The 26,281-nt window shown below is 49.3% G+C and overlaps 1 protein-coding gene across 3 annotated transcripts in view; it reads right to left on the reverse strand.

Moving 5' to 3' along the window:
- Positions 1–9,692: 9,692 nt before the first annotated feature.
- Positions 9,693–26,281, reverse strand: part of PRRC2C (proline rich coiled-coil 2C) — a 1,522,187-nt gene continuing 1,505,598 nt past the window's right edge. For all 3 annotated transcript variants that reach the window (XM_078642844.1, XM_078642853.1, XM_078642862.1), the window contains one exon: positions 9,693–11,905. In XM_078642844.1, coding sequence (XP_078498970.1) covers positions 11,648–11,905 — 258 coding nt within the window. In that variant the 3' untranslated portion in view covers positions 9,693–11,647. The remainder of the gene's footprint in view (positions 11,906–26,281) is intronic.

Raw genomic sequence — 26,281 nt, forward strand, 5'->3', positions numbered from 1 at the left:
TTCGAGGCATGTGGGCTGCTAAATTCATATCTTAGCATAGAATACATAGCAGTCCCTCCATTAGCGGCGGTTGCCCGTGCCAGCTGCAGAAACCTGAAAAAGTGTCTTGAGAACAGCCTGTCCTACAGCAGCCTGCTGCTTGGAATGCACATCAACACAGTAGTGTTTTGTAAAGGTATGTGGTGTAACCCACGTGGCTGCTCTGCAAATGTCCTCTAAAGGAATGTTCCCTAGGAAAGCCATGGATGCCCCCAATTTGCGTGTGGAGTGCGCCCTTGGGGGTATCGTTAACGTGCGCTTGGCCTTTTGATAACAGATTTGGATGCACTTAACAATCCACCTGGCTATTCCTGCTTTGGAAATAGGGTTGCCTTTGTGTTGTGGTGAGAAGGCAACAAAAAGTTGTTTTGTTTTCCTAAAGTGTTGTGTTCTGTCTATGTAGTACATTAACGCCCTCCGTACGTCCAACGTATGGAGCATTCTTTCCGCTACCGTTTGTGGGTTTTGGAAGAATGCCGGCAAGTCAATAGTTTGGTTGAGATGAAACTGTGACACCACCTTCGGAAGGAATTTGGGGTTAGTACGTAGCACTACCCTATTTGGATGAATCTGAATGAATGGCTCTTGGATTGTGAGCGCTTGTAGCTCACTAACACGCCTCAGTGACGTAATAGCAATTAGGAAAGCTACTTTCCACGTTAGGAACTGGAGTTCACACGAGTGCAGTGGCTCAAATGGTGGTCCCATCAGTCTGGTGAGGACCACATTGAGGTTCCACACCGGAGCTGGCGGTGTTCTTGGGGGAATGACTCGTTTCAGGCCTTCAAGGAAAGCTTTAATAGCAGGCACCCTGAAAACAGAGAGATGCTGCCTATTTTGAAGATAAGCTGCGATGGCGGATAGATGTATCCGAATAGAAGTGAACGCTAGATTGCACTTGTAAAGATGTAGCAGATAGCAAATGATGTTAGGGATAGATGCATCTAGCGGGTTGATGTCATTGGCTGTACAGTAAATGACAAAACGCTTCCATTTTGCAGCATAGCATGCTCTGGTAGTTGGCTTCCTTGCCTCCTTGATGATGTTCATGCATTCTGGAGGTAGGTTAAGGTATCCAAACTCTAGGACTTCAGGAGCCAGATCGCCAGGTTGAGCTGTTGCGGATCTGGATGCTGAATTTCTCCATGGTTCTGCGTCAAGAGTCTGGGCGTGAGGCGCAGTCTTTGATGCGGCACCACTGAGAGTTCGAGGAACGTGGTGTACCATGCTTGGCGCGCCCACGTTGGAGCAACCAGGATGAGAGTCATCGCGTGCTGCCTTAGCTTTCTTGCCACCAGCGGTATCAGAGGGGCTGGCGGAAAAGCGTACGCAAATTTGCCTGACCAGTTCATCCATATCGCATTCCCCTGCGACTGTGGGTGAGGGAACCTGGCGGCAAAGTGTTGGCATTTTGCGTTTTCTTTTGTTGCAAACAGGTCTATCTCCGGATGACCCCACTGCTGGAAGTACGGGAGGAGTACTGACGGATGTAACTCCCACTCGTGCATTTGATGGCTGTATCTGCTGAGCAGATCCGCCATCTGATTGTCCTTGCCCGGGAGGTGTTCTGCCATGAGGAAGATGTTCCTCTGAATGGCCCACCGCCACATGCCCTGAGCCAGATGAGACAGCTGTGGCGAGTGGGTGCCCCCCTGTTTTTGAATGTAGTACATCGCGGTCATGTTGTCCGTCCGGACTAACACTACCTTGTTGCACAGATGTACAATGAAGGACTTGAGCGCCATGAAGATTGCCATCAGTTCCAGATAGTTGATGTGCATCTTCTGTTGCTGCGTCGTCCATAGTCCCTGCACGGTGTAAGTGAGCAGATGAGCTCCCCATCCCTGGAGAGATGCGTCCGTTGTCAGGATAATCTGTGGCACTGGCTCCTGGAACAGTCGGCCCTTGCAAAGGTTGTGTGGAGTCCACCAATGCAGAGAGTCGTATGCCCGACTGGTAACCAACACTAGGTCTGTTAATTGTCCCTGAGCCTGTGTCCACTGATTTGCTAAGCACTCCTGGAGCGGGCGCATATGTAACCGTGCGTGAGGGACTATGAAGATGCAGGAGGCCATCATGCCTATCAACTGCATGAACACTCTCGCTGGAAGTGAGTGTTGTGGTCTGAACTTCTGGATTAGAGACTGCATGCTGTCTATCCTGACTTGGTTTGGGTGAGCCATGGCAGTCAGGGTATTGATCGTCGCACCCAGAAACTGCCGGACATGTGCCGGCTGAAGATGCGACTTTGGGTAGTTCAACGAGAAGCCCAGATCGTGAAGGAGGTGAATGGTAGTCGACATGTCCGCGGCGCACTGTTGTTCCGACTTGGCTTGAACGAGCCAGTCGTCTAGGTAGGGGTAGACATGGATGTTCTGCCTCCTGAGGTGCGCCGCCACTGTCGCCAGACACTTGGTAAACACTCTTGGGGCTGTGGTCACTCCGAAGGGTAGGACCTTGAACTGATAATGTTTGCCTTGGATAGTGAATCTGAGGTATTTTCTGTGGGACGGGTGTAGTGGAATGTGGAAATAAGCATCCTTGAGGTCTAAGGTTGCTAAGAAGTCCCCTTGTTTTAGCAAGGGAAGAATCTGTTGCAGTGTAAGCATATGGAAATGTTCTGATAGTATATACAGGTTGAGGGGACGCAGATCTAGAATGGGTCTGAGAGATCCGTCCTTCTTTGGAATAAGGAAGTACAGGGAATATACCCCTGTGCCCTCCTCCTCCACCGGCACGAGCTCGATAGCGCCTTTTTGCAGCATCACCACTACTTCCTGCTGCAATAAGTGCAAATGCTCTGCGGACATAGGCCGTTGCCTTGGTGGAATGTTGGGTGGAGTGGACTTTAACTCTAGACAATAACCGTACTGGACAAGTTGTCGCACCCACCTGTCTGTGGTGATGTTTTTCCAGACGGGCAGGAACTGCTGTAGTCTCCCCCCGACAGGTGTTAGGTGGTCGGGGGGCAGTGACAGAGAGTCACTGTTTGTTTGGGGCAGAGGAGCGGGAGTTGTTGTTTCCTTTTCCACGTCCTCTGGTACTGTTTCCTCGGTAACCCCCTTTGTTTTGCTTGGGGTACGAGGATTGTGCTCCACCTCTGGAGAATTGTGACTGTTGACCCATCTGTCCTCTGGTGACTCCACGTGCACCTGAGCGACGAAAATTGTTGCCACGAAACTGTTGTGATTGTAGGGCCCCCATAGACTTAGCAGTTTCGGTGTCTTTCTTAATTTTTTCTAGTGTGGTGTCCACATCTGGACCAAACAGTCTATCAGGATTGACTGGCTGATTAAGAATGGTTGTCTGAATGTCAGGTTTAAACCCCGATATGCGGAGCCACGCCTGCCGTCTGAGCATGACGCTAGTGTTAATGGCCCTAGCTGCTGTGTCTGCGGCATCAAGTGCACACTTTATGGCTGCGTTGGAGATCAGTTTTCCCTCTTCTATAAGCAGTTTGGTGCCCTCTTGAAACTGCGAAGGCAGGTGTTCTAAAACCCGCTCTAGGGTGTCGTAATGCGCCCTATCATAACGTGCCAAGAGTGCTTGTGTATTTGCAATACGCCAAAAATTGGCAGCCTGTGCAGCTACTCTTTTGCCTCCTGCCTCTAGCACTTTGGACTCCTTATCCGGGGGAGGACCTTCACCCGTTGTTTGGGAGTTGGCCCTTTTGCGGGCATTTGCGACCACCAGGGAGTCAAGCGGCAACTGTCCCCGAATGTATGCAGGGTCTGCAGGTGCTGGTCTGTACTTTTTTTCGATACGTGGATTGACCACTCTCGCCCTGGTAGGTTCCTTAAAGATGTCCGCAGCATGTTTGAGGACCCCTTTGAGCATAGGCAGTGTCTTTACTGTCCGTTCAGAGACTGAAAAAGTGTCAAATAGAAAGTCTTCTTCTACTGGGTCAGCATGCATGTCCACATCATGATTAGCAGCTGCCCGTTCAATGAGTGCATGAAAACCTGCAGAATCTTCTGTTGGGGATGCACGTGCAGTGAAAGGCTGTGGGTCTTGCCCCACATCTTGGGTGCCTTGGTCACTAATGTCATCATATGAATCCGGTTGTGCATCTGGTTCATTGATGGGGAAAGTGTATTGGTCATCTTCAACATATCCTTCACCCTCAGAGTGTTCTGGGGAAGGAGTTGGGCTCCTTCTTGGAGGAGGCTGGATAGGTTCCATGAGGCCTGAAGCGTCTTCAGGAAGCCTTTTTTTCTTTAGGGGGATGACATAGGAGTCCACTGGCTGTGAAGTGATCCTCCTCTTGTAAAGGGTCAATTTGCCCGTGTCTGCGTCGATAAAACGCTCCGAATCCTCTTCAGAGTCGAGTAACCGACTCGAAAGTGCCCCTGCCGTCGAAGAATCCGACTTCTTTGGCGTCGATTTTGTTGAAAAGGCCTTCGGCGTCTCTTTTGGCGGCAGAAGGAAGAGAAGTTTACCCGCAGGCTTCACCGGAATGTCCATCGGCTTCTGTGGCGATGGCATCGGAGCCGGCGTAGCAGAGGCCTTCTCCCTGATTCTCTGTAGTGAAGCGGCGACGAGGGACGCGTCACTTACAGCGGCCCTTGGCGCCGACGAGGAGGTCTTGACCTTGCCCTCGGATCCGACGTCCTGTTGGCCCTTCTGAGTCTTGGACGACGATGCCGCAGCCGCCGACCCAGAGTCCTTGGACCGATGCGCAGATGTACCAGCTTTCGATCCGTGTGACTTTGTCGGCTCCGTCTCCACCACGCGTCCGACTAACGGAGTCCCAGTCGGAACCGGAGCCGTTTCGCTGGCTGTTGCGGGCTTTGACGGCGCCGCAGCGGTTGACCCGTGCCGACCACCCTTCTTAGAGGATCCCTCCTCTGTCGCCGATTTTGACACTGTGGAATCGACAGATTTCTTCGACTTCTGTGGACCGGAGGTCGACGGAGTCGATGAAGCAGCGTGTTTGGTCGTTTTAGTTGGTACGGCCGCCATTTTAGGTGTGCTCGAATCCATAAGTTTCGGTTTCGATTTTGGGTCGGCCATTTTAGGTGTAGTCGATACCGTAGGTTTCGGTTTCGATATGGGCTGCCCAGCAAGTTTGTCCGTGGCCGGGCCGGAAGGCGGGGCCGTGGCTTGCGGTACGGGGTCTAGGGTAAGGCCGACAGGCGATCCCGTGACCCGATCCCGATCTTCGTAACCTTCGGGGCATAGCTCGTCCCCTGAGCTATCTTCCGCGGCCCCATAAACCTCTTCGACATCCCCTACCTCTTCGACGTATTCAAGGCCTTGACCCCCGACTCCGTCGTCGTGTTCTGGATCTGCCTCGACCTCCGTCTCGGGCGGGGAGATTTGAAGATGATGGCTCTGGTCCTCGTCTTCTTGGTCGCCGAAGATGTTTTCTGGATCTGGGGCCGCTTGTCTGGCTTCAAGGCGCACCGCGCACCGAATCTTGAGTGTTTTCTTGGACCTGAACCTTGCGCAGGCCCTGCAGTTGCCGTCGTCATGGTCTGGCGAAAGGCATTTGTTACAGACCGGGTGCAGGTCTATATGTGGGTATTTGGACCCACAGAGCGGACAGAGCTGAAACGGACTCCGCTCCATGCTGTAAAGTTGCAGTCGTGTCGCGATGAGAAGGCCCCGATGTCCGAAGAGTGTAAGCACTCTGCTGATTCCGACTCCAAGAGACGGAAGAACTCGAGACCGCACGCAAACAATACCGACGCAAAGAATACAAGGCCTTTTGGCCGTTTAAAGTTAGTTTTTCTCGGTTCCGACAGAGAGACGTCGAGACCGCATCCGAACCCAATGGCGGAAAAAAACAATCTGGGGATGGAGCCGATGCCCATGCACACTGTAGTCCAGGGGAGGAGCCACCTATCTCAGGATACTTCGAAGACTCTTCCAGGACAACAATGTGCGATCATCCGGACCCAACACTAGGCGGCGATCTAATGCTAAGATATGAATTTAGCAGCCCACATGCCTCGAACACCCGAAACCGCGCCGAGTCGAGAACCGCTCCGATGAAGAGGAGCTTCCGAGAGGGGCACAGGTGTGACTTCGGCACATTGATGGAGAACCCCAGCTGGTGCAGGAGATCTGCCGTAGTCTGGAGGTGGCTGACGACTGTCTGGGGTGAGCTCGCCTTCAACAACCAGTCGTCGAGGTAGGGGAAGACTGAAACCCCTAACCTGCGCAGATGAGCTGCGACCACCGCCATCACCTTTGTGAACACCCGTGGGGCGCTGGTAAGGCCGAAGGGGAGCACGGTATACTGAAAGTGCTCGTGGCCAACCGTGAACCGCAGGTAGCGCCGGTGGGCCGGCAGGACGGGGATATGGAAATAAGCGTCCTGCAAGTCCAACGCTACCATCCAGTCTTCCGGGTCCAGGGCAGCCAAGACCTGAGCCAGTGTCAGCATTTTGAACTTCTCCTTCCGGAGGAAGTCGTTGACGTTCCGTAGGTCAAAGATAGGTCGTAGGCCCCCTTTGCCCTTCTTGGGTACCAGAAAGTAGTGGGAGTAGCAACCACACCCTACTTCTGGCCCCCCCTTGGCCAAGAGGGCCGTAACTTCCTCCTGCAGAAGTCGCAAATAATCCCCCGATACACGGTGGTTCTGCGGTGGCATGGCTGGAGGAGTCGTCTCGATGGGGAGGGAGTAGCTCCTTCGGACAATCTGCAGCACCCACCTGTCCGATGTGACGGTGCGCCAGCGGGAGAGGTGATGGTAAACCCTGCCCCCCACTTGCGTCACATGGGCCTGAAAGCACGGACTAGGAGGGTTTGGAGGCGGATGCTGCGGGGGAAGGTGTGGACTGACCTCGCCGTTGTCCCCGACCGCCACCACGGCGGTTTCCACGGCCGCCACCGCGTTGGGTATTACCCTGCGGAGCGTGGCTGGCAGCACGTGTGGGTACACCCCTTCCGTGGCCACGAAAGGAATGAAAGGCAGCCGATTGCTGGCGCGGGGCCGAGAGGCCCAAGGACTTGGCCATAGCCCTGGAGTCCTTAAAGCGCTCAAGCGCATGGTCTGCCTTGTCGCCAAAAAGACGACAGCCATCAAACGGCATGTCCATCAGTGTGTTTTGGACATCGGTCGTAAAGTTGGCGGACCTCAACCAGGCATGACGTCTGACCGCCACTGTCGTTGCCATTGCTCTACCTAGTGAGTCGGTGGTGTCCAGCCCACACCGGATAGAATACTTGGCTGCATCCCGGCCCTCCACAAGGGCTTGGCCGAGTTTGGCCCGTACCTCCAACGGACACTCTGGCAGCACTTCTGCAACCGTATCCCACAGAGAGTGGGTGTAACGGCCCAAGAGGCATGCGGTGTTGGAAGACCGTAGTCCCAGACTAAGGGATGAGAAGATCTTTTTACCATACTGCTCATACCTCTTGGATTCCCTGTCCGGCGGAGCCGACGGAAACGCGGTCTGGGAATTGGAGGCCTGGATAACCAGGCTCTCTGGGGTGGGTGGACAGGAAACATGGGTCGACCGATGCCGGACGGTGGCGTCCGGCCACGTTCCTATCTACGGGTGAACCCGTAGCGGGCTTGGACCAAGTGCCCAAAAGAACGTCGGTTAAGGCCTCATTAACCGGCAGCAGAGGCTTGGCCGAGCATGACTGCGGCTTAAGGACCTCGGTGAGGAGGTTAGTCCTCACGGCCGCGACGGGGAGCTCAAGGCCCAAGGCCTTGGCCGCCCTCATCAACACCACACTATAGGTTGCCCCCTCCTCCGTAGCCACGGTAGGAGCCGAGACAAAGCCAGTGTCAGGCGAAGTGTCTATACCACTGGCCTCCCCAAGTTCCTCTGCCCAGTCCTCTTGAGACTGGCATTCACGTGCCAGAGGGTCCTCAGACCCCTCTCAATCCTCCTCATCACCCATCTCCTGGTATTCAGGGTTAGGAAAAGATGGGGCCGGTTCATGGAAAATGAATTCTCCGAACGGCGTCATATGCGGCGCCGCACCGGCGCCGGAACCGGGTCGAGGAAGGCGCCGGAGGTGACACCTGAGGGGTCGGCGCCGGGGAGGTCGTCAAATCCACCGGCGACGACCCGGATCCGAAACCGGATCCAGTGGGGCCCTGCGGCGCCGGGCCCGAAGGCGTCGTCGGAGCCGAAGCACCCCCAGATGGGGCCGCTGGGCCCGAAGGTGCTGCGGAGCCTGTCTGAGGAGAGAGGGACCTCATGGCCATGAGGAACCGCTCGATCTCCTCCGGCGTCGCGCTAGGCCCAGGGACCGTAGGGTATGAAGCCAGGCGCGGCGCCTGCGACTCAGAAGGAGCCGTGGTGCCACCTGAACCCCCGGCCGCGTCGCGTGAGCGTCGGGGGGAGTCGGAAGAGCGATGACGTCTCTTCGACTTCTTGTGCTTACCTCACGACTTCGACCCTGAGGAGTGATGTCGACTCCCGGAGCTATGATGGCTCCGCTCCCGCGACCGGTCCCTCGACCTCCGTCCGGACCGGGACCTCTCTTGGCGCGGGGCTGACTGCCGGAGTTCGAGTCGCTTACGGGACCGCTCCCGTCTAGCCTTCGAAGTCAAGGCCCGGCAGTCGGAACAGGTCTTGTCGTCGTGGTCGACGCCTAGACAGTGGAGACACCGACGGTGAGGGTCCGTGACCGACATCAGCCGGTCGCAATCCTCACAGGGCTTAAAACCAGGCATCCCTACCGGCACCGTTTCGGAGTCGAAGACTCGAAAAAGGAGATCAAAAAGAGTTAGTCAAAAAGAGACTAAGGTACCACTTTTTCCGGATCTGCGCTGCTGGCGCGGAAAAAAGAAGAACTGACGTCAGCACGCGGAGGCGGCGTCTAAGTACTCAGACAACGTCATCACGGCGCCCACGACGGACGCGGAGCCGCAGACGACGCGCAAGGGTACTGCTACGCAAAAATTTCCGGATCCAGTCGGACGTCTGGGGATATTCTAAGGTAAGGAATCTAATACTAACGTGTCTCTTTCAGATACAAAATTGAATTGAAAATCATGATTATAAGTTGATTTTTGTATTTTGCAATGTTCCAGGTCCTTGGGTAAAATACTACAGATTAAAGTTCCTTTGTCATTGGGTCTTGTAACAAAATAGCCCCAATACCCACTTAACAATTTAAGGGAATGCTACATCCTTGCGCATGATGTTTGATGTGGGTGACACAATTTCTGAAACATAGGAATAAATCATCAGTAAGGGTAATCTGATCATTATGGAGCAAGTGCACCAGGTCATAATGCAGCTCCCTCCACCTGGTGAGCCCCCGCAACCAATGATAGCTAAAATCCTAAACTCTCGGGATTGAGACAGCATCATGCGGGCGGGCATGCACCCAAGTGAAATTGCCCTTCCAGTCGGCCAATAGCATGAGACTGATCAGTTATGAAATGCAATGAGGTTGTAGACGGGACACTACACATCGGACTGCTTCCTACATTATTTGTTCCTACATTTTGGATATCACACTTTCATTCAGTCCACGTTCGTCTACACTGTAGGCTTATAATGAATTCCTATGGACATTAAGTGGTGCATGCATCTCTGTGCAAAACCCCATGCTATGTAAATAAACAAGCCAAACTTGAATTTCACAGTAATTACCACTTGCATAAGGGACCGGATGTGTCTGTTTTGTCCACTAAGAAATACCTTCTGCTAATACATTTGAAAATCACAAGCCCAATGTTTATTTCGAGAATACTTTATTAGTTTCTGTAATCAAACCGAGATAATGTAAATAAAGACCTTAAGTATTTCATATGGTGCATTAACTCCCTGTACAGATGGAAAAAATGCAGTTAACATTTTCTCTAGACCAATATGGCTGTTAAAGTTTCTGTACAGTGCGAACTGAACATAGAAGCAGAAGAACACAGTACAGTTTCGATTTCCCCACCCCATCAAAAGTTGCCGAAGTCTGAAAAAGATAAGGAAAATAAACAAAACCATTCAATTTATATATATATATATATATAAATCTGTATGTATAAAAAAAAGGGCAACCGACAGAGACCTGTTGGGCATTGTAGCAGCAACAAACTTCTGCTGCCCCTGCAGTCAGGGGACCAAAATTATACAGAAAATGTTCGAGCTCATTCTGTGATTTAAAAAAAAAAAAGGAGGAAAAAGAAAACAGATTTCAGAAACATTTTCTTGCGACTTATGTGGTACCAGGTCTTTATCAACTACCTAAACCGTCATATGGAATGAAAGCAGAGAAGCCTTCTCAAACATTATTGTTATAACAGCTCCTGTCTGGCACAGCCACTACTTAGTATGGAGAAAGGTACAGGCTATCTTACATTCACTGAATTATAGTACAGTATTGCCCTGCAAGAATGAGAATGCAATGTTTTATTCTTTAAAAAAAAAAAAAGGCATCGTTTTCACTTGATTAGAATTTCAGCACAATATCTGTGGCCCTGAAATTGACAAATGCTTTCCCTCAACAAATTAAAAAAAAAATAATGAAAAGACATGAGGGTATGCTGCGATCCAATGAAGCAGGAGTACAGTCTACATTATTTCAATTTTGAAGGAAAATTGAAAAATACTCTAAAATAACTGCCTCTGGCCCAAGGTGTGGTGCTGACCCACTGATGGTAGACAGGACACAGTTAGCATGATCTTCGATGCGCACAGCACAATCTTGCCGTTATGGAAACAGCAATTTTGACTAGTCTTCATTCTAGAATTACAGTCTCGACATCTGTGCAGGCAGTCTGCTAAAAACATTTTTCAAAGCTAATTAATAGATAACCTGAATAGATCGGTACATAGCAAACTGCAAAGTCACTGGCTCTTGGCCAATTTCTGATGACTCCCTCAACGAGGGTCAAGGAGAGCACAGAATGGAGTTCATACTAATGCCCTAGGAGTGCGTAGTACACTAAACTAACGTGAAATAGGAGACATCGGATGTGCTTACTTAAAAACACGCCTATCTTTTTAATTTAGTTTTAAAACAAAAACTTGAGTAACTGCCAACCATTGCTTTTCAAAAGGACAAAAGATTGCAGAAATGAACAGGTCAACCGGAATAATTATATAAATTTTTGGATGTTTGTCTGAAAGGGGACCTAGTTACGATTCTTAATCATCTCAGTTTATTTGCGAAACAAAATCAATAAAGCATCAAATCTCTTTAAATAAAAGCAGAAACAACTCCATGGAGTTTAAGTGATCCCCTATGTACTCCCACGAGCCATGAGTCATGGCAGGTCCGTGGTACGCAAAGAGGAGAGCCTGTCCTGCTAATCACGCACTGGTGATCTCCAACATCGCTCCCTAGACCCTGGCTGCTATCATGGTCTATACATTATAGAAATGCATAATCGACTCAGACACCATGCCACCGTCCACAAAGCTCAGGCTAACAGCAGCAAGACCACAGACAAGCTGAAGTCTATAAACCAGACAATACCAGGTCTACTACAACGTTCCTCAGGAAACGCAAGTCAGCCCACGCATCTGTCCCTTACGCTTGCTCAAAAGTATGGTGAAAAAAAAGGACTACTTATTCCATTTCTTCCATTAGCCTTTTAAGCCTTCTGCTGCCATCAGTAATATTTTACCTTTTAAAATATCCAAACCCAAACAAAAAACAGTAAGGGATACAGCTTGCTAACAACCCTGGCCTTTTAGGATTTGGTTTCTTCTGGTTTTATCGCATGAGGTTTGATTGGTCCTGTTCGAATGGGCTTTGTTGGGGCTGATGGTGGCGTTGTGGCAGGCTTCTCCTCTGCCTTCTCCTGTGCGGCGATGGAAGGGTTGGCCAGAACTTCCGGTGGTCTTGCTTCACTAACATCTGTCCTGGGAGGTTTGCTTCCTGGTGGTTTGTTCAGCTGTTCTGAGAAGAATCTCTGTGTTGACTGGAGAACCTCTGCTCTCTGCTTTGCCTTCAATAGAAAAAAAAAGGTTTATGTAATTCTGCAGAATAGACCCCTTTGAATAAAGCAATCATCACCGATATCTACAACGTATTTATTCACTATTATGCACTTCTAATTGGTCAACGGTGCAGACTGAAGTAGAGACAAACACCCACTACTCACCAAGAGAAAAAATACGACATTGCTAATAGAATGTGACCAATTCAGATCAGGGGAAGCGGTTTATTGCCAATCTAGAAATTCTGTGCATCTAATGAAACCCTGACCTTTCGTCTAAGAAAGCGTGCTAACATATACTCACTCCTGACAGGGCTGAGACCCAATTCAGGATAGGTGCATAGCACAGGAATCTACAAGAAGTCTATGCTGGAAAACTGCAATGTTATGAACAAATTAATTATAAAACGTTTTATAAAATATATATGACGGGATAAGAGTGGTAAGAAATGCGTTACTTACCTGTAACTGCAGTTATCCAGTATTAGTGTCTTTCATAGATTCACATGCCTGAATCATTCCCCGTCGTCGAGACGGGAGCCTCCGGTATATAAAAAAGTAATGTCCTAGAGACATACATAGAGAGAATAGGCCCAAAGGTCTCACCTTAGTAGCCTATCCACGTCCTTTTGTAGGAAGGACCAAACAGAGCAGGCCCCAAGGGTCCCACCTTGGTGGCCTATCTGGGTCCTTTTGTAAAAAAGGACCAAATAAAGTGAAACAGCCAATCAGCTACTACCTCCTTCTAGAACCTTCCTGTCAGGAGCCCAAGTCTCTCAGATTTTCGTACGCACCAAGCTAGTTAGGCGTAAACTCCTTAGAGAGAAAGGTGAGCCCTGCCAGGGGAGGCGGGAGGGTGCATGTGAATCTATGAAAGACACTAATACTGGATAACTGCAGTTACAGGTAAGTAACGCATTTCTTATCCAGTATTTGGGTGTCTTTCATAGATTCACATGCCTGAATCAAAGTAGCGAGCAATACATAAAGCACATTCTGTGTGAACATCAGGTACAAGCATGTAGATAAAGCATATCACATGACCATAAATCACAAAATGCAATGCAATATACATACAATAAGAGAATGTGCATACCCGTAAAGGATGGAGGGATGTAGTAGGGCTCACCTTACTGAAATAGATGGCGAAGCACTGCTCGGCCCACTGCTGCATCCTTCATCAGCTCAGTATCCAGGCAGTAGTGCCTGGTGAAGGTGTGCGGGGACTTCCACGTCGCCGCTCTGCAAATGTCCAATATCGGCACTCCAGCGAACAACGCTGCCGATGTGGACATGGCTCTAGTCGAATGAGCTTTAACACGTGAGTCTAAAGGTCGCCCAGCCTTGTCGTGACAAAAGGTGATCGCAGAAGAGATCCATCTTGAGATGCTCTGCTTCGTCAGGGGCATGCCCAGTCTTGGTCTACTAAAGGCAATAAAGAGCTGTGTTGACTTTCGAAAGTGTCGTGTCTTATCAATGTAGAATTTAAGGCACCTCTTCAAAACTAGAGAATGTAGAGTTCTTTCGGCTGCCGTGGTAGGATTCGGAAAGAACGATCTAAGCACCACTGGTTCGTTAAGATGGAAGTCCGAGGGGACTTTTGGAATGAAACGAGGGTTAGTCCTCAGAATTACTCTGTCCTCTCGAAATTGAAGGAAAGGATCCTGAACAGATAGAGCCTGCAATTCACTGACCCTTCTAGCAGAGGTTAGTGCCAGGAGGAGGGCCGTTTTCCAAGATAGGAACTTGATGTCTGCCTTATGGATGGGTTCGAAGGGATGCTTCATTAGTTGATGGAGAACCACATTCAGGTGCCACGATGGAGGAACAGGTCGCGGTCGTGGAAAGGACCTATATAAACCTTTCAGGAATTGTTTGATGAGTCTGTCCGCCCACAAAGAAGGGCCCGTAGCCGTTCTCGTGAACCTTGAAATTGCTGCAAGATGCACTTTGATGGATGTATGCGCAAGGCCTGATTGCGCAAGATGTAACAAGTATGGCAGCAGCTGTTGTGGAGTGGCATGGAAGGGATGCAAGCCATGATCCACACACCAGGAACAGAATCGCTTCCATTTTAGTGAGTATGTTTTGTTAGTGCTGACAGCTCTAGCTTTTGCAAGGACATCTCTGCAATCCTGCGGGATGCTCAGGTGGCTGAACTCGGAGAAGAGCCAAATGATCTTCCGCCATGCGGTGGTACCGAGGTGGCATGGCTGGAGGGGAGGACAGAAAGGGGAGCGAGTAACCTTGGCAGATTATCTGCAGCACCCACTTGTCCGATGTGATTTCGCGCCAGTGGTGGAGGTGATGACGAACCCTGCCTCCTACCGGCGTGGGGTGCTCCCTGAAGTCCGGATTAGGAAGGCTTGGAAGTGGAAGCAGCGGGTGTGGAGGTGTACTGACCCGCCCGCTGGTTACCAGATCCGCCCCTGCAGTAGCCACGTCCGCGGCCACGCCGGGGCAGGTTCTGCGCAGGTTTAGAGGAGGAGCGCAACTGGGCGCCCCTACCCTGGCCACAAAAGGACCGAAACCCCGGCATGGCAGGGCTGTTCGTGGAAAGGCCCAAAGACTTGGCTGTGGCCTGTGAGTCTTTAAAGCGCTCCAGGGCACTGTCCGCCTTGTCGCCAAATAGACTGGAGCCATGGAAGGGCATGTCCATGAGCGAGCTCTGGACATCGGGTGAGAACCCAGTGGAACGCAACCAAGCGTGGCACCGCAATGCCACAGTCGTGGAAATCGCCCTGCCCCGCCCGGGTCCCGAGGGTTACAACGTTACCCCATTAGATTTAATAGTACTGCCCAATTAATCAGCGGTGTCCAAACCACACCGGATGGCAAACTTCGCTGCATCCTTGCCCTCCGCAATCGCTTGGGAAATGACAGCCTTGATCTCCTCAGAGCACTGAGGCAGAACCTCCGTCACCTGATCCCACACTGCGTGGGAGTAACGGCCCAATAAGCAGACGGTATTAACCGATCTCAACCCTAAACTGGCTGAGGAGAACAACCTCTTGCCATATTTGTCCAGCCTCTTAGAGTCTTTATCCGGCAGAGCCAAGGGAAAAGCACTCTGCGATGTTGAGGCCTGAATGACCAGGTTCTCAGGCGTGGGGTGAGTGGTCAAGAAGGCGGGATCACCAGGCGCCGGACGAGGACGCCTAGCGACGTTTTTAATCCACCGGTGCCCCCGAGGCCGGCCGCAACCAAGTACCTAAGAGGACTTCAGTAAGGGCCTCCAGTATGGAGCACCTCCATAAGGAGGTTGGTCTTAAGGGCCACCGTAGGGAGGCCGAGATGGAGAGCCTCCGCGGCGCGCCGCAACACCATAGTATAGGAAGCGCCTGCCTCTATAGTAGGTAAGGTAAGGAATCTATCACTAACATGTCTCTTTCAGATTCCGGGCATCCCTACGTGCACCAGGAGACACGAAAAAGGAGACAAAGTCTCAATAAAGTAGTAAGAAAATGACTGATACGTGCTCAATCCGGATCTGCGCGGAGAAAGAACGGACGTCAGTGTGCATGGGTGGCGCCTAAGTAGTCTCCGTGACGTCATCTCGGCGCTTACGCCGCCAGCGACGGACGCGGAGCCGCACGACGCCACCTACTGACGGGCAGGGGTACTGCGAAGCAAAAACTTTCCAGATCCAGTCTGGCGCCTGGGGATATTCTAAGGTAAGGAATCTATCAATAATGTGTCTCTTTCAGATATATTATTTTAGTTATTTTATTTTTTAGAAACAAGCAAGCCTGGCACAGGTTAGCAATACATACTTTACAGTAGTAATGCAGTTTGTAAACAGTTGAATTGTAAATGTACTTTGATTTGATTACAGAAGAGATACTAGTAATGCAATGTTTTTGATACACTGCACATATACTTTGTATTGGCCCTGGGAACCTGATTGGCAGGGACCCAGGGCACATCAAGTCAAAGTGCATCAAGGGTCTGGCAAAAAGTGGGAGGGTGACTGCAAAAGAAACCAAGCTTCCTATAAAAGGTAACAAATGGACAGCTACTTGAAAAACCCACGGTGTGCTCCCTTCGGTAGTCACTACGGGTCTTCATCAGGACATGGTGCGGGGGTGGGGGGTAAATACAGCCTAGTGCAACCCAAAAAGAGTTCTGGCTGCGTATGCCCCTTAATGGCGTCTGGCGAACAATTCCGCAAGGACCTTTGCAAATGAATTGCTAAGGGCACTTATAGAAGGCTCCGTCAATCTGCACTGGAAAAGCAGGCATCAGTCCTGTTCGAGACAAATTCTAGGGGATGAAACGTCGACGACAAAGGCTCAGAACTACCAAGCCCTTGCAGGCCAATAGGAGCATTAATAGCCACCAGGACTTCTGGTTATATATCTGGCCACAAAAAATCTCTTTCCTCTCCATTGTACATAAAACCCTGAACCACCCTGTATATACCGCACAAATTGTTTATCACTGAGCACATATGTCACATAATCACTGTATATGTCTCACCCATTGTAAACAGCAGTTGAACTACCGAAGAGTATACATGAATGATTTAATTCTGATAAATGTGTACTGGATACATTCAAACCGTGTTACTATGATTATTTCTGATAAACCTGTTACAGTTGTAGGCTTGTGTGATTTCCACGCCCCATTAGTGTTTGGACAAAATAACTATAAAACCCGACAGAACCACCTTTTTCTATAAACTTTACACCCAGGTTCTGAAGGACACAGGGTCGCCCTGTTTTGTTATTGCATCTTTCTAGAAACATCTATTGTAACCAAATCTGGTGGAGAGTCTGATCTGAGGAAGATAAGGACTTGGTCAAGTGCCTTGTATTTCTTCAGGATATGTGAAGGTACAGAATCCACAGATGCTGGAGTGAGAAAAGTGCAGCGCTGGTAATAGACCAGGAACCAGAGGCAACAATGGTCTGGATGCCGCTCTATGATGGAGAGTTTCAAATATTACTGAAGTAGACATGACAGGCGCAGGCATATCGATATTTAGTTTCGTTGTCCATCTGATTAGGACATCATGAAAGGTGATGAGTTCATCCACAGGCAAGATCCTTGCCAGAGGTGAATCCAACAACATTGGTGAGTAGTCTTTCACCACGGAGCGAGAAGTGGTGGTGGACCATGAGGGAGACCTGTGTATGTCTCTGTGAGATTGAGATAAATGAGCTAGTCGAGATCTGGGTGACTTATTTCGTGAGGTCTCTTAAGACTGCGATCTCCGTCCCCATAAGGTCCTGGACTGTGATCTTCTACTCCGTGGTGATCGTGGTTGTGCTTGAGGAAGTGATGAGGGAACCTCAGGTGAAAAAGTACAAGGAGGAGTACGTTTTGGAGGGGGGTACATTGAGATACCTTGGATGGAGAGTATGTATAGGAATAGTTCGAGCCTGGATTTTGCTGTAGCACACACCATTTATTGACACTCTCCTGCCAACGTGGAGAAAAATTGATGGTGTTAGATTTCTCTGCCATAGGAGGTCCCTGTCCATCCCCTGAAAGGATTCGGACTCCTGAGGGAGGAGGCAGACTTCGATGTCAACAGAGATCGCTCTGGTACGGTTGTGGCAGAATGTCTTCATTGATGTCATAAGCAACCCTCCCTCTCCTCCCCGGACGAATTTTTAGTACAGCAGCTGTTATTTTGTTCAAGCTCTGTTCATATCGCCGTAAAAATGACATGACCGGTCATCTGTGGGGCATGATGGGATGCAGGAGGTCCTCTAGGGTCCTAAAGGCACAGTGGCAGTTTTTATCTACTGTTTACACAATGCAGCCTATTGGCTAAAAAGGCTTGGCATTCCATTGGTGGTTCCTTTCAAACAAAAGCAGTGGTTTACACATTAAGGTCTCATTCTTTGTCCTGCAGAAATGTTGAGTGCTTACAGGCTTTTAAATGAAAGTTTCTCAACGTAACTTGAGCAGTTAGCTCTTCTCTTTCTATAGGTTGCTCATATATATAAATATACACATACATTTTGGTGTGTTTGTGTGTGTGTGTGTATATATATATATATATATATATATATATATTCACTGAAAAAACCATAGGTTTCAGGTCTTATATAGTTAGGAATTAGCATTTAAAAACCTTTAAAATTCACTAAAAAAACTAAGTTTTAGAGGTGTTATAGTTAGCTGGACATTTCACTCATACAAAACCATTGAAATTGCTCATATATAGTTAGTTGTACTAACTATATTTCGCACACCCGCAATCCACTGCTGATGATGTCACATATTACATCATTCATGACATGGTCAGTGACATCACTGATGACATCTGAAATGACATCACTGATGACATCATCCACGTGACAATCACATACACCTTTTCATACACTAGTACAATCTTTCATCAGTCTTTGTAAAATACAGAGTATCATATTTGAATCCAGTCACAATAAAAGTATCTAAAAACCCACTCAGTGATTCATAGATGTATACACACATCTAATCACTTACCTGTAGATTCACTCATACATGCTTTCAATTAACAATAGAACACTATGAAAAATACTGATACACCTATATCGACATTACACACCAGCACACATCCTATTCACATATGAAGTCATCCTACTCACTTATGCAAACAATGGATCATACTTACTTAGCTACACACTTATACTAACACAACTTCATCTATTCATTTAGATAGTAAGTCATACTTAGTGAATTATAAAATCATTATTACAAGTATACAGTTATCCATACAGTCACTCACACAATCATTGAGTCTTATGTATACTTATTTATATACAACTGACATACACTGCCTTTTATTTTTCTAGTTTGTTGGACATGTACCATTGAGAAATATATTTGCTCATCACCACACCCATAAAGATATTCACACACCCAAACAAGTGTTAGAACATGTAGTATTAACTTCATATATCTAGTGAATCAACTATTCACACATCTTTGGGCAGTCACACCCCCCCCCACCGAACCACACACACATTCACTCTCCCATACAAATATTCAGTTAACTAATCTATAACTAATATAGACTTTCACATAGCTAGTAACCAACTGGAGAACCAGTTTACACAACAACTGACAAAGTGATACAGATATACACACAGTTTAGTCACTATCCACTATATTTAGTGAGACACTATAAATTGGTCAAGTAAACAGTCAATTACACTGCTACTAAATCCTCCATCCAAATATTTATTTTTATATATCCACTCATTCTTCAATTCAAATTGCTATATATATATAATGCATATTTAAAAAACGAAGCAAACCACATCCACTGGATGATGTCATCAGTGATGTCATTTGAGATGTCATTGGTGATGTCACTGACCATGTCATGAATGATGTAATATGTGACATCAGCAGTGGATTGCGGGGGCGCAAAATATAGTTAGTACAACTAACTATATAGGAGCAATTTCAATGGTTTTGTATGAGTGAAATGTCCAGCTAACTATAACACCTCTAAAACTTATAGTTTTTTGAGTGAATTTTAAAGGTTTTTTAAATGCTAATTCCTAACTATATAAGACCTGAAACCTATGGTTTTTTCAGTGAATTTCAAAGGTTTTTTAAAATGCTAATTCCTAACTATATAAGGCCTGAACCCTATCGTTTTTTCAGTGAATTTCAAAGGTTTTTTAAATGCTAATTCCTAACTATATAAGGCCTGAAACCTATGGTTTTTTCAGTGAATTTCAAAGGTTTTTTATATGCTAATTCCTAACTATATAAGGCCTGAAACCTATGGTTTTTTCAGTGAATTTGCAAGGTTTTTTTAAATGCTAATTCTATTAGCGGATAACGTTTAAATATGTTAATATCCTTGTGGGACCACCTGAGCAGCCCTAGGGGGTCAGGGTGTTTCTACCCTGCCCCCTTTTGGCACGTTTGTTTTTCTGCTTCTTTTGTGCCTTGCTCTACCTAGCACAAGATGAATGCCAACACTTCCTGGTTAGAAGTGTTGACAGCCAATGAGCATGCTGCTTTCCTGTGAAAGGCATGCTGATTGGCTGCCACTGTCTGTCAACACTCCAAACCAGGAAGTGTTGGCAGCCATCTTGTGCCTCGGTAGAACCAAGGCACCAGAAAGCAGTGAAACAAAGGTGCAAAACACGCAAAGGGGGCAGGGTAGAAGCACCCTGACCCCCTAGGCCTGCTCAGGGGGTCCCACAAGGTCCCCCCAAAAATATTTTTTTCGGAAAATCGCGGGGGTACGCGCACCGTACAGAGTACGGTAAGCTTACTGTACTCTGTACGGTACGCGTACCCCCGCGATTTCCCCCCCCCAAAATATTTTGTTTGGGGCCGGGGTGGGGGTGTGGGTTGGGGGGCCTTGTGGGACCCTCTGAGCAGGCCTGGGGGGTCAGGGTGCTTCTACCCTGCCCCCTTTTTGAGTTCTACACGTTTGTTTTTCTGCTTTCCTGTGCCTCAGTCTACCGAGGCACAAGATGGCTGCCAACAATTTCTGTTTTGGAGTGTTGACAGACAGTGGCAGCCAATCAGCATGCAGCTCATACTCGGGAAGGTACAGAGTACAGTAAGCTTACAGTGCACCCACGGTGTGCCACCCATAGATATATAATTTGGGAAAATTCAATTTTCTCAACAACTACTGGAGCGATGTTCACCAAATATAAAAAAGGCACTACTGCATACCAGGCTCTACCATTTGGCCAAGTTTGCAGTGTGAGAAGTTGGCCTGATATATGATGCTCACTAGTTCTAGTGATCACCTTGTATCAGTCCAAACAACCCATATGGTGATTGGTTGTAAGTCAACCTTATAGACCAGCTATCCTAATGGTAGCATGGACAAAGCAGTCTTAGGCTAAACTCTTTTGGCATGTGAAGCCAGCTGTTTTACCACAATATAACCCCTTGAATACCAGATGAAAGGACACCACACAGGTTGTTATGAAAATAAACAGTATATTTATTAATAACAACACCTCTGAACTCTTTATGAGGTCAGAGGGCTAAGCACATGACAATCCCTTACGAAAAACACTACAAGTTGCACAAAATTACAATGGTGCCCTAGGGGCACGACAAACCATATACTAAGTAAGTGGAATGTGAAAGTCGATAATCGGAATGCAGCTGTCCAGAGGCTGTAGGATCGATGGGACCACGCTACACTAACTTCAGGTAAGTAATAGGAGGCCCACGGAACGCGTGTGCAGAGTGTGAACTCACACGCGAGATGCGTAACAACGTCTATAGACAGTACAGTTCAAGTAAAAGGTAAGTACGGACAATCCTGACTAGTTAGGACAACAACGACTGTGGAATTGGACACTAGGCCAGTTAGACTACCCTTGAGCACCGAAATGCTCTCGTTACCTCACCCACGGGCTGCGGGTGCATAGGTGCCAAAGTGTGTCGGGTTCTCGCGTTGAAGTCAATGGAGCCTGAAAGAAAAGATGCTGCAGGCGACCAGGAGGAAGATGTCCGGTGCGATCCAAGGGTGGATCGGTGAAGAAGAGGACCTGAAAGCAGAGGGGACAGTGTTCAAAGTCACTAGCCAGTGACCTGAGTGGAACCAAGAAGGAACCAGGTGCTGTCGTCGCGATCAGGTGAGGAGTGGACGCTTGACTCTGCAGCCACGTGGACCAGGAGGTGTCTTCGACGACCAGGATGGAGGCACGAGCTGTCCCACGCAGGCTCTCTGTTAGACCTGGCACCTTGGCGTGAGTTTCCCTTCCACTTTTTGCTGTTGTGCCTCAAATGTTTTGCTGGTGTCTGCTACTCAGGGCACTGCGCCACGGCCAACCCGTGCCGCAGTGCAAGTACTCCCTACTGTAAAGTGTACCTGTGATTGATGTCCATGATTGGTTCATTGGATTTACTGTTAGTCCCTAGTAAAGTGCACCAGGAGTGCCAGGGCTTGTGAATGCCAATACTGCTAGTGGGCCTGCAGCGCTGGTTGCGCCACCCACAGAAGCAGCCTTAAAATATGTCTAAGGGTCTGCCATTGCAGAACCTGCGGGCAGTCTAGTACTGTCATGCTGGCTGGGCAAGTGCCCACACTTGCCAGCCCCTAAACCTTCCCTTAACTTCATATTAGTCACCCCTATGGTAGGCCTGAGGGCAGGGTGCATTGTAAGTGTAAGGTAGAACATGCCCTGATGTGTGTGGCATGTTCTAATAGTGAATTACTGCCAGATTCGTTTTTCACTATTGTAAGGCTACCAGTTCCCTTTAGGCCAGATGGGCTGCTGGAATTATTACACTCTATAATCCCAGCAGGCTCAGGGAACATGGTAGAAATTAATGTTTAGTATGCCTGAACTCAGAATAATAAAATACTTCTTTTAGTAAAGTTTATTTTAATATCCTGTGTTTGCAAATGCTACTTTTAGAAAGTTAGCATTTGCTGGCCTAACCATTTCAGCCCGCCTCTGCTTGGATGTGGATCTGACTGTCTGGTGTGTGTGAGTGACAGGGCTGGGAGTTGACAGGTAGTGAATAGCCAGATGACACCTTAGTGGGTGGTGGGAGTTTCCCCTGAATGATGCATCAGGCTGTGCTCTGCCACCCCAATGCTGGCTCCGCCCTCCTGGGGAGCGACTGATGACTCAGCCTGCACCTGGCCCAGGAAGGACCGAAGCTTGTCAACAAAGTGCTCAAGCTGCCTCTGTCTTCACAATGCCGGCTCCGCCCCCCTGGGGAGCGGCTGATGTGCCTGCCCTCACACTGCATGCAGAAGCCAGAAGTACCCACAACAAGTGCTCAGAGACTGGAGCAGTTATGCAGAGGCCCCCCTGGCTTGCTAGAACAAAAGAAACTGGGTATAAAAGAAGGAGCCCTGCTCCTTGTAAATTAGATCCTGTTTGTGCTACAAGAGAAACTCTGCCCGAAGAGAAGGACCTGGAAGGACTACAAGGAGGAGTGCTGACTCTGGCCTGTGTCTGGTGCCTTGCTGCCAAAGGAGAGGAAGAGAAAAGACTACAAGAGACTTTTGCTTTTATTTTAAACTTTGTGCCAAACTCTGCTGGGAGATCTCCAAGGGCTTGCCTGTGAACTTGCCCCCTGACCAGCGCCCCAGGAACAGTGGGCGCTATCCCCTGACAGAGGAACCACTGCAAGACGCTGTTTTCCTTTTGCGAGCCTCTCCAGGAAAAGCAGAGCGCGCTCTGACAATCGCGCTTTCTAGCACCACTCTGGGAGCTGCCCTCGCTCTAAACAAAGTGACTGCCGCCTGCCTGGCCCCGAGCATCGTGAAGACCAGCCCAGCTGATCCAAACACCGTGACTGGCCCCGAGCTGCAGCTCGCATCGTGAAGAGAAGGTGGCGCCCGGTGCCTGCTTGCACCCCTTCGAGTCTTGTGCCCCTGAACGCGCCGCCGCTGAAACAGCTGTTGCGTGGGGCGCCTGATCGTCGCCTGGATAGAAAGAGGCCCGCGCCGAGGATCACCGCCCTCTGTGTGTGCCCTCCCGTCAGGAAATCCCGAGGCACTTGCCCAGTGCAGCCCGGCCCGTGCCGCACCGCCAACCCCCGAGCCAAAGCCGAGCCGCCGCTCGCTCCTGACCTCGGACGGAAGACAACGCGACGCGGACTACAGCGCTGACCTGCGCCCAGCCAACTCCCCAGCAAAGGTACTGTTTCTCTCCCTCTGTCCCGCCCAGCCCTCGGAGCTGCGTGTGGAGCGCTCCCAGGGCCCCCGCTCTCTCCCCCTGTCAGCCGCGCAGCCGCCCGGCTAGGCAGGCACTGATTCCCCGGCCGCCGCTCCCCGCCAGAAGCGTGAGAGGAGGCAGACCGGGCCCGTTTGTTGATCGCGGGGTAACGCAGGGGCACAGAGAGGCCACGGACAGCGGGGGGAATCCTGGTTAATAATCAGGACGGAGAAAAGTGTTGTGAGGAGCCTGGAATCCCCGTTTTTGGGGGAAATAAACTGAATAAGAACTGTTTTTGAGAAACACTAAACAAAGATTGCTTATTGCTAAGAAAGAACTGTGGCAACTTAATCTAAAGTACACTGGAACCGTTTTAAAGTGAACCAAGACTGTATTTACAAGCCTGCTTGAAATTTATATAAAGAACATATATTTTTACAAATACAGTTTGGTGTCATTGTGTGGTGGGTTGGTTGTGATGGTGTGATATTGCAAATGTTTAACCCTATATGCCCCAGAGATTAGCCTAAGACTGCTTAAGCCACACTACCTAGAGGGTAAGCAGAGGTTGTCTTGAAGGTAGCCCTCAGCCCTGACGGGGAAGAGAGAGTCCCTGCTGGTCGCCAGTGCTGCACTGCGCCAACTAGAGACTCCCCCTTCCTACACTCTCGCTGTCGGAGGTGTCGGATCCGGGATTGGAGTCAACAGGCCATGGCAAAGGCAACCCACGCGGTGAAGGGAAAAGACGTCTGGTGCGGACTAGGAGAGTCCGGGATGCCCCTCTTTTGGAAGGGAGCAAGGGCCAGTCTGGAGCAACCAGACCAGCAGCAAAGATTCAAAGGTTCGTCGTCTATGAGGTCACGGCAAGTGACCAGACAACGCGTCGAGCAGCAAACAAGCAGAAGGGCCCCACGCAGATCTCGTGGATGCTGGAGGGCTGATCTTCGGTGCAGGGGCTGCTCGGGGCTGGGGCTTCTCAGTCCCCAAAGCACTTGGTCGAGTTTACCTCGGGAGTCGTGCTGGAAGCGAAGTGCAGGTTCGTTCAAGATGGCCGGTCCCACGTGTCTCGTCGCACCCACGGGTCTCAGCTTTGCTGCAGATGTGAGTTGAGGTCGGAGAGGTCTGGGAATCCGGGTCTCGTCGGGCTCTGAAGTCTGGATCCTCGAGGGAAGATGACAAAGTAAAGCCGCTGGACGCTTGATGGTGCCTGCAGTTGTAGGGTGGACACTCCTTGTCCACAAGGGAGATTCTTCAGTCTTCTGTGGAGCAGAACGTCGAAGGCCAGAGTTTCTTCTTGTTGAATAGTTCAGGATAATCTAATTTGGAATGGGACCAGCTCCTACCTTTATTCTCCTAAAGGGGGCTGCACTACTGACTAGGTCCCTCCCCTGGGTGGGACCAGGAAGGGGGGTGGTTACACCCCCTATCCTTTGTCCGGTTTCCCGCCAGAGCTGGGGCTGGGATGCCGCAGCAACTGGTTTGAACCGGTGTATGCACAGGGCACCTTGTGTGCCCCAGGCATGTCTCATTCCTTTCAGGCCTATCCTCCCCAATACACAAAGTCCTGTCTGGGGTGGTGCTAGCACCTCCCAAGGCAGGAAACCCTTTGTCCAAGCCATCCTCGCTGGAAGGACTCCCAGCAGCAGGAGGGCAGACTTGTGTCTGTGGTGGCAGCATCCATTTTGTGATGCTGAGGCTTGAGTTAACTTTAACCGGGGTTCACAGTTACATACATGTCGTGTCCCTCTAGAAGAGGTGGAATGCTACCCCCGTCGCCAGAATTGGCGAGGGGGTAGTATTCCAAATCGTATGACACCTTACTCGACATGTTTTGATAATGTTATACCAGAGTTAGCATTTAACCGCGAGGTTGATAATGCACTTAAGAGTATATGGTATAGCGTTATCATGGAACAGCTATTAGGACTTGGTTCCGCAAGCTGCAAACGGGCTCAGCTCATGCCAGAGCACCATCTCACATAATTCCAAGCACCCTGCCTTCAGGATTGATAAGGCCTTCCATAGGAGTGACTGATAGGAATATATGTGTCCATTTTAGGGTTAGATATAGGTATACTATACCTACAGCAAAGGGTGTTTACACCACCTTGCCCCAGCTGTCATGCAGCCAGTTGTGTCAGATTTAGATAGCCAGCCAGGGGTGGCATAATACATGCTTCAGCCCCTGGTAGGCCCTGGGTACACCTATGCCCTGGGTACAGGGACTGATAAGGTGGCCCAGTACCAATTGGTAAATGCACCTGAAGTACATGGTTGTCAATTTAGAGAGAGAACAGCTAGGCTGTGGGTCTGATTAGCAGGCCCACAGCCAGGGAAAGTCGTAAACCAGTGAAGCAAAAACCAAAAATCTGGGGTGACCATAGGATTGCAGACCCCACTCTCCTACATGCAGTAATTCCATTCAGCCGTTCGGGCTGTAGCTGTGTCTAAAGGTCCTATGGAAAATTGCATTGGACTCAATTTCACATTCAATTTCCTCAAAAACTACTGGAGGGATTTACACCAAACATACAAAAGGCACTGCTGCATACCAGTCCCTACCATTTTGCCAAATCTGGTGTAATTCCGTTCAGCTGTAGCCTTGTCAGAATGTCCCTATGGAAATTAACATGGGGAAAACACGTTTTAAGACCCCCCTTTTTTCTCGGCCCCCGCTTGACGAATCCCCTCGAAACTTTCAGGGAAGGAGCGGAGCGAGGCAAATTTAAGGACAAATACAGGCAGATCCCTCAAACAGCGCCAAAGTTATCTCCAATAGAAT

Source organism: Lissotriton helveticus, chromosome 1_1 (genome assembly GCF_964261635.1).
Source record: "Lissotriton helveticus chromosome 1_1, aLisHel1.1, whole genome shotgun sequence".
Lineage (NCBI taxonomy): Eukaryota > Metazoa > Chordata > Amphibia > Caudata > Salamandridae > Lissotriton > Lissotriton helveticus.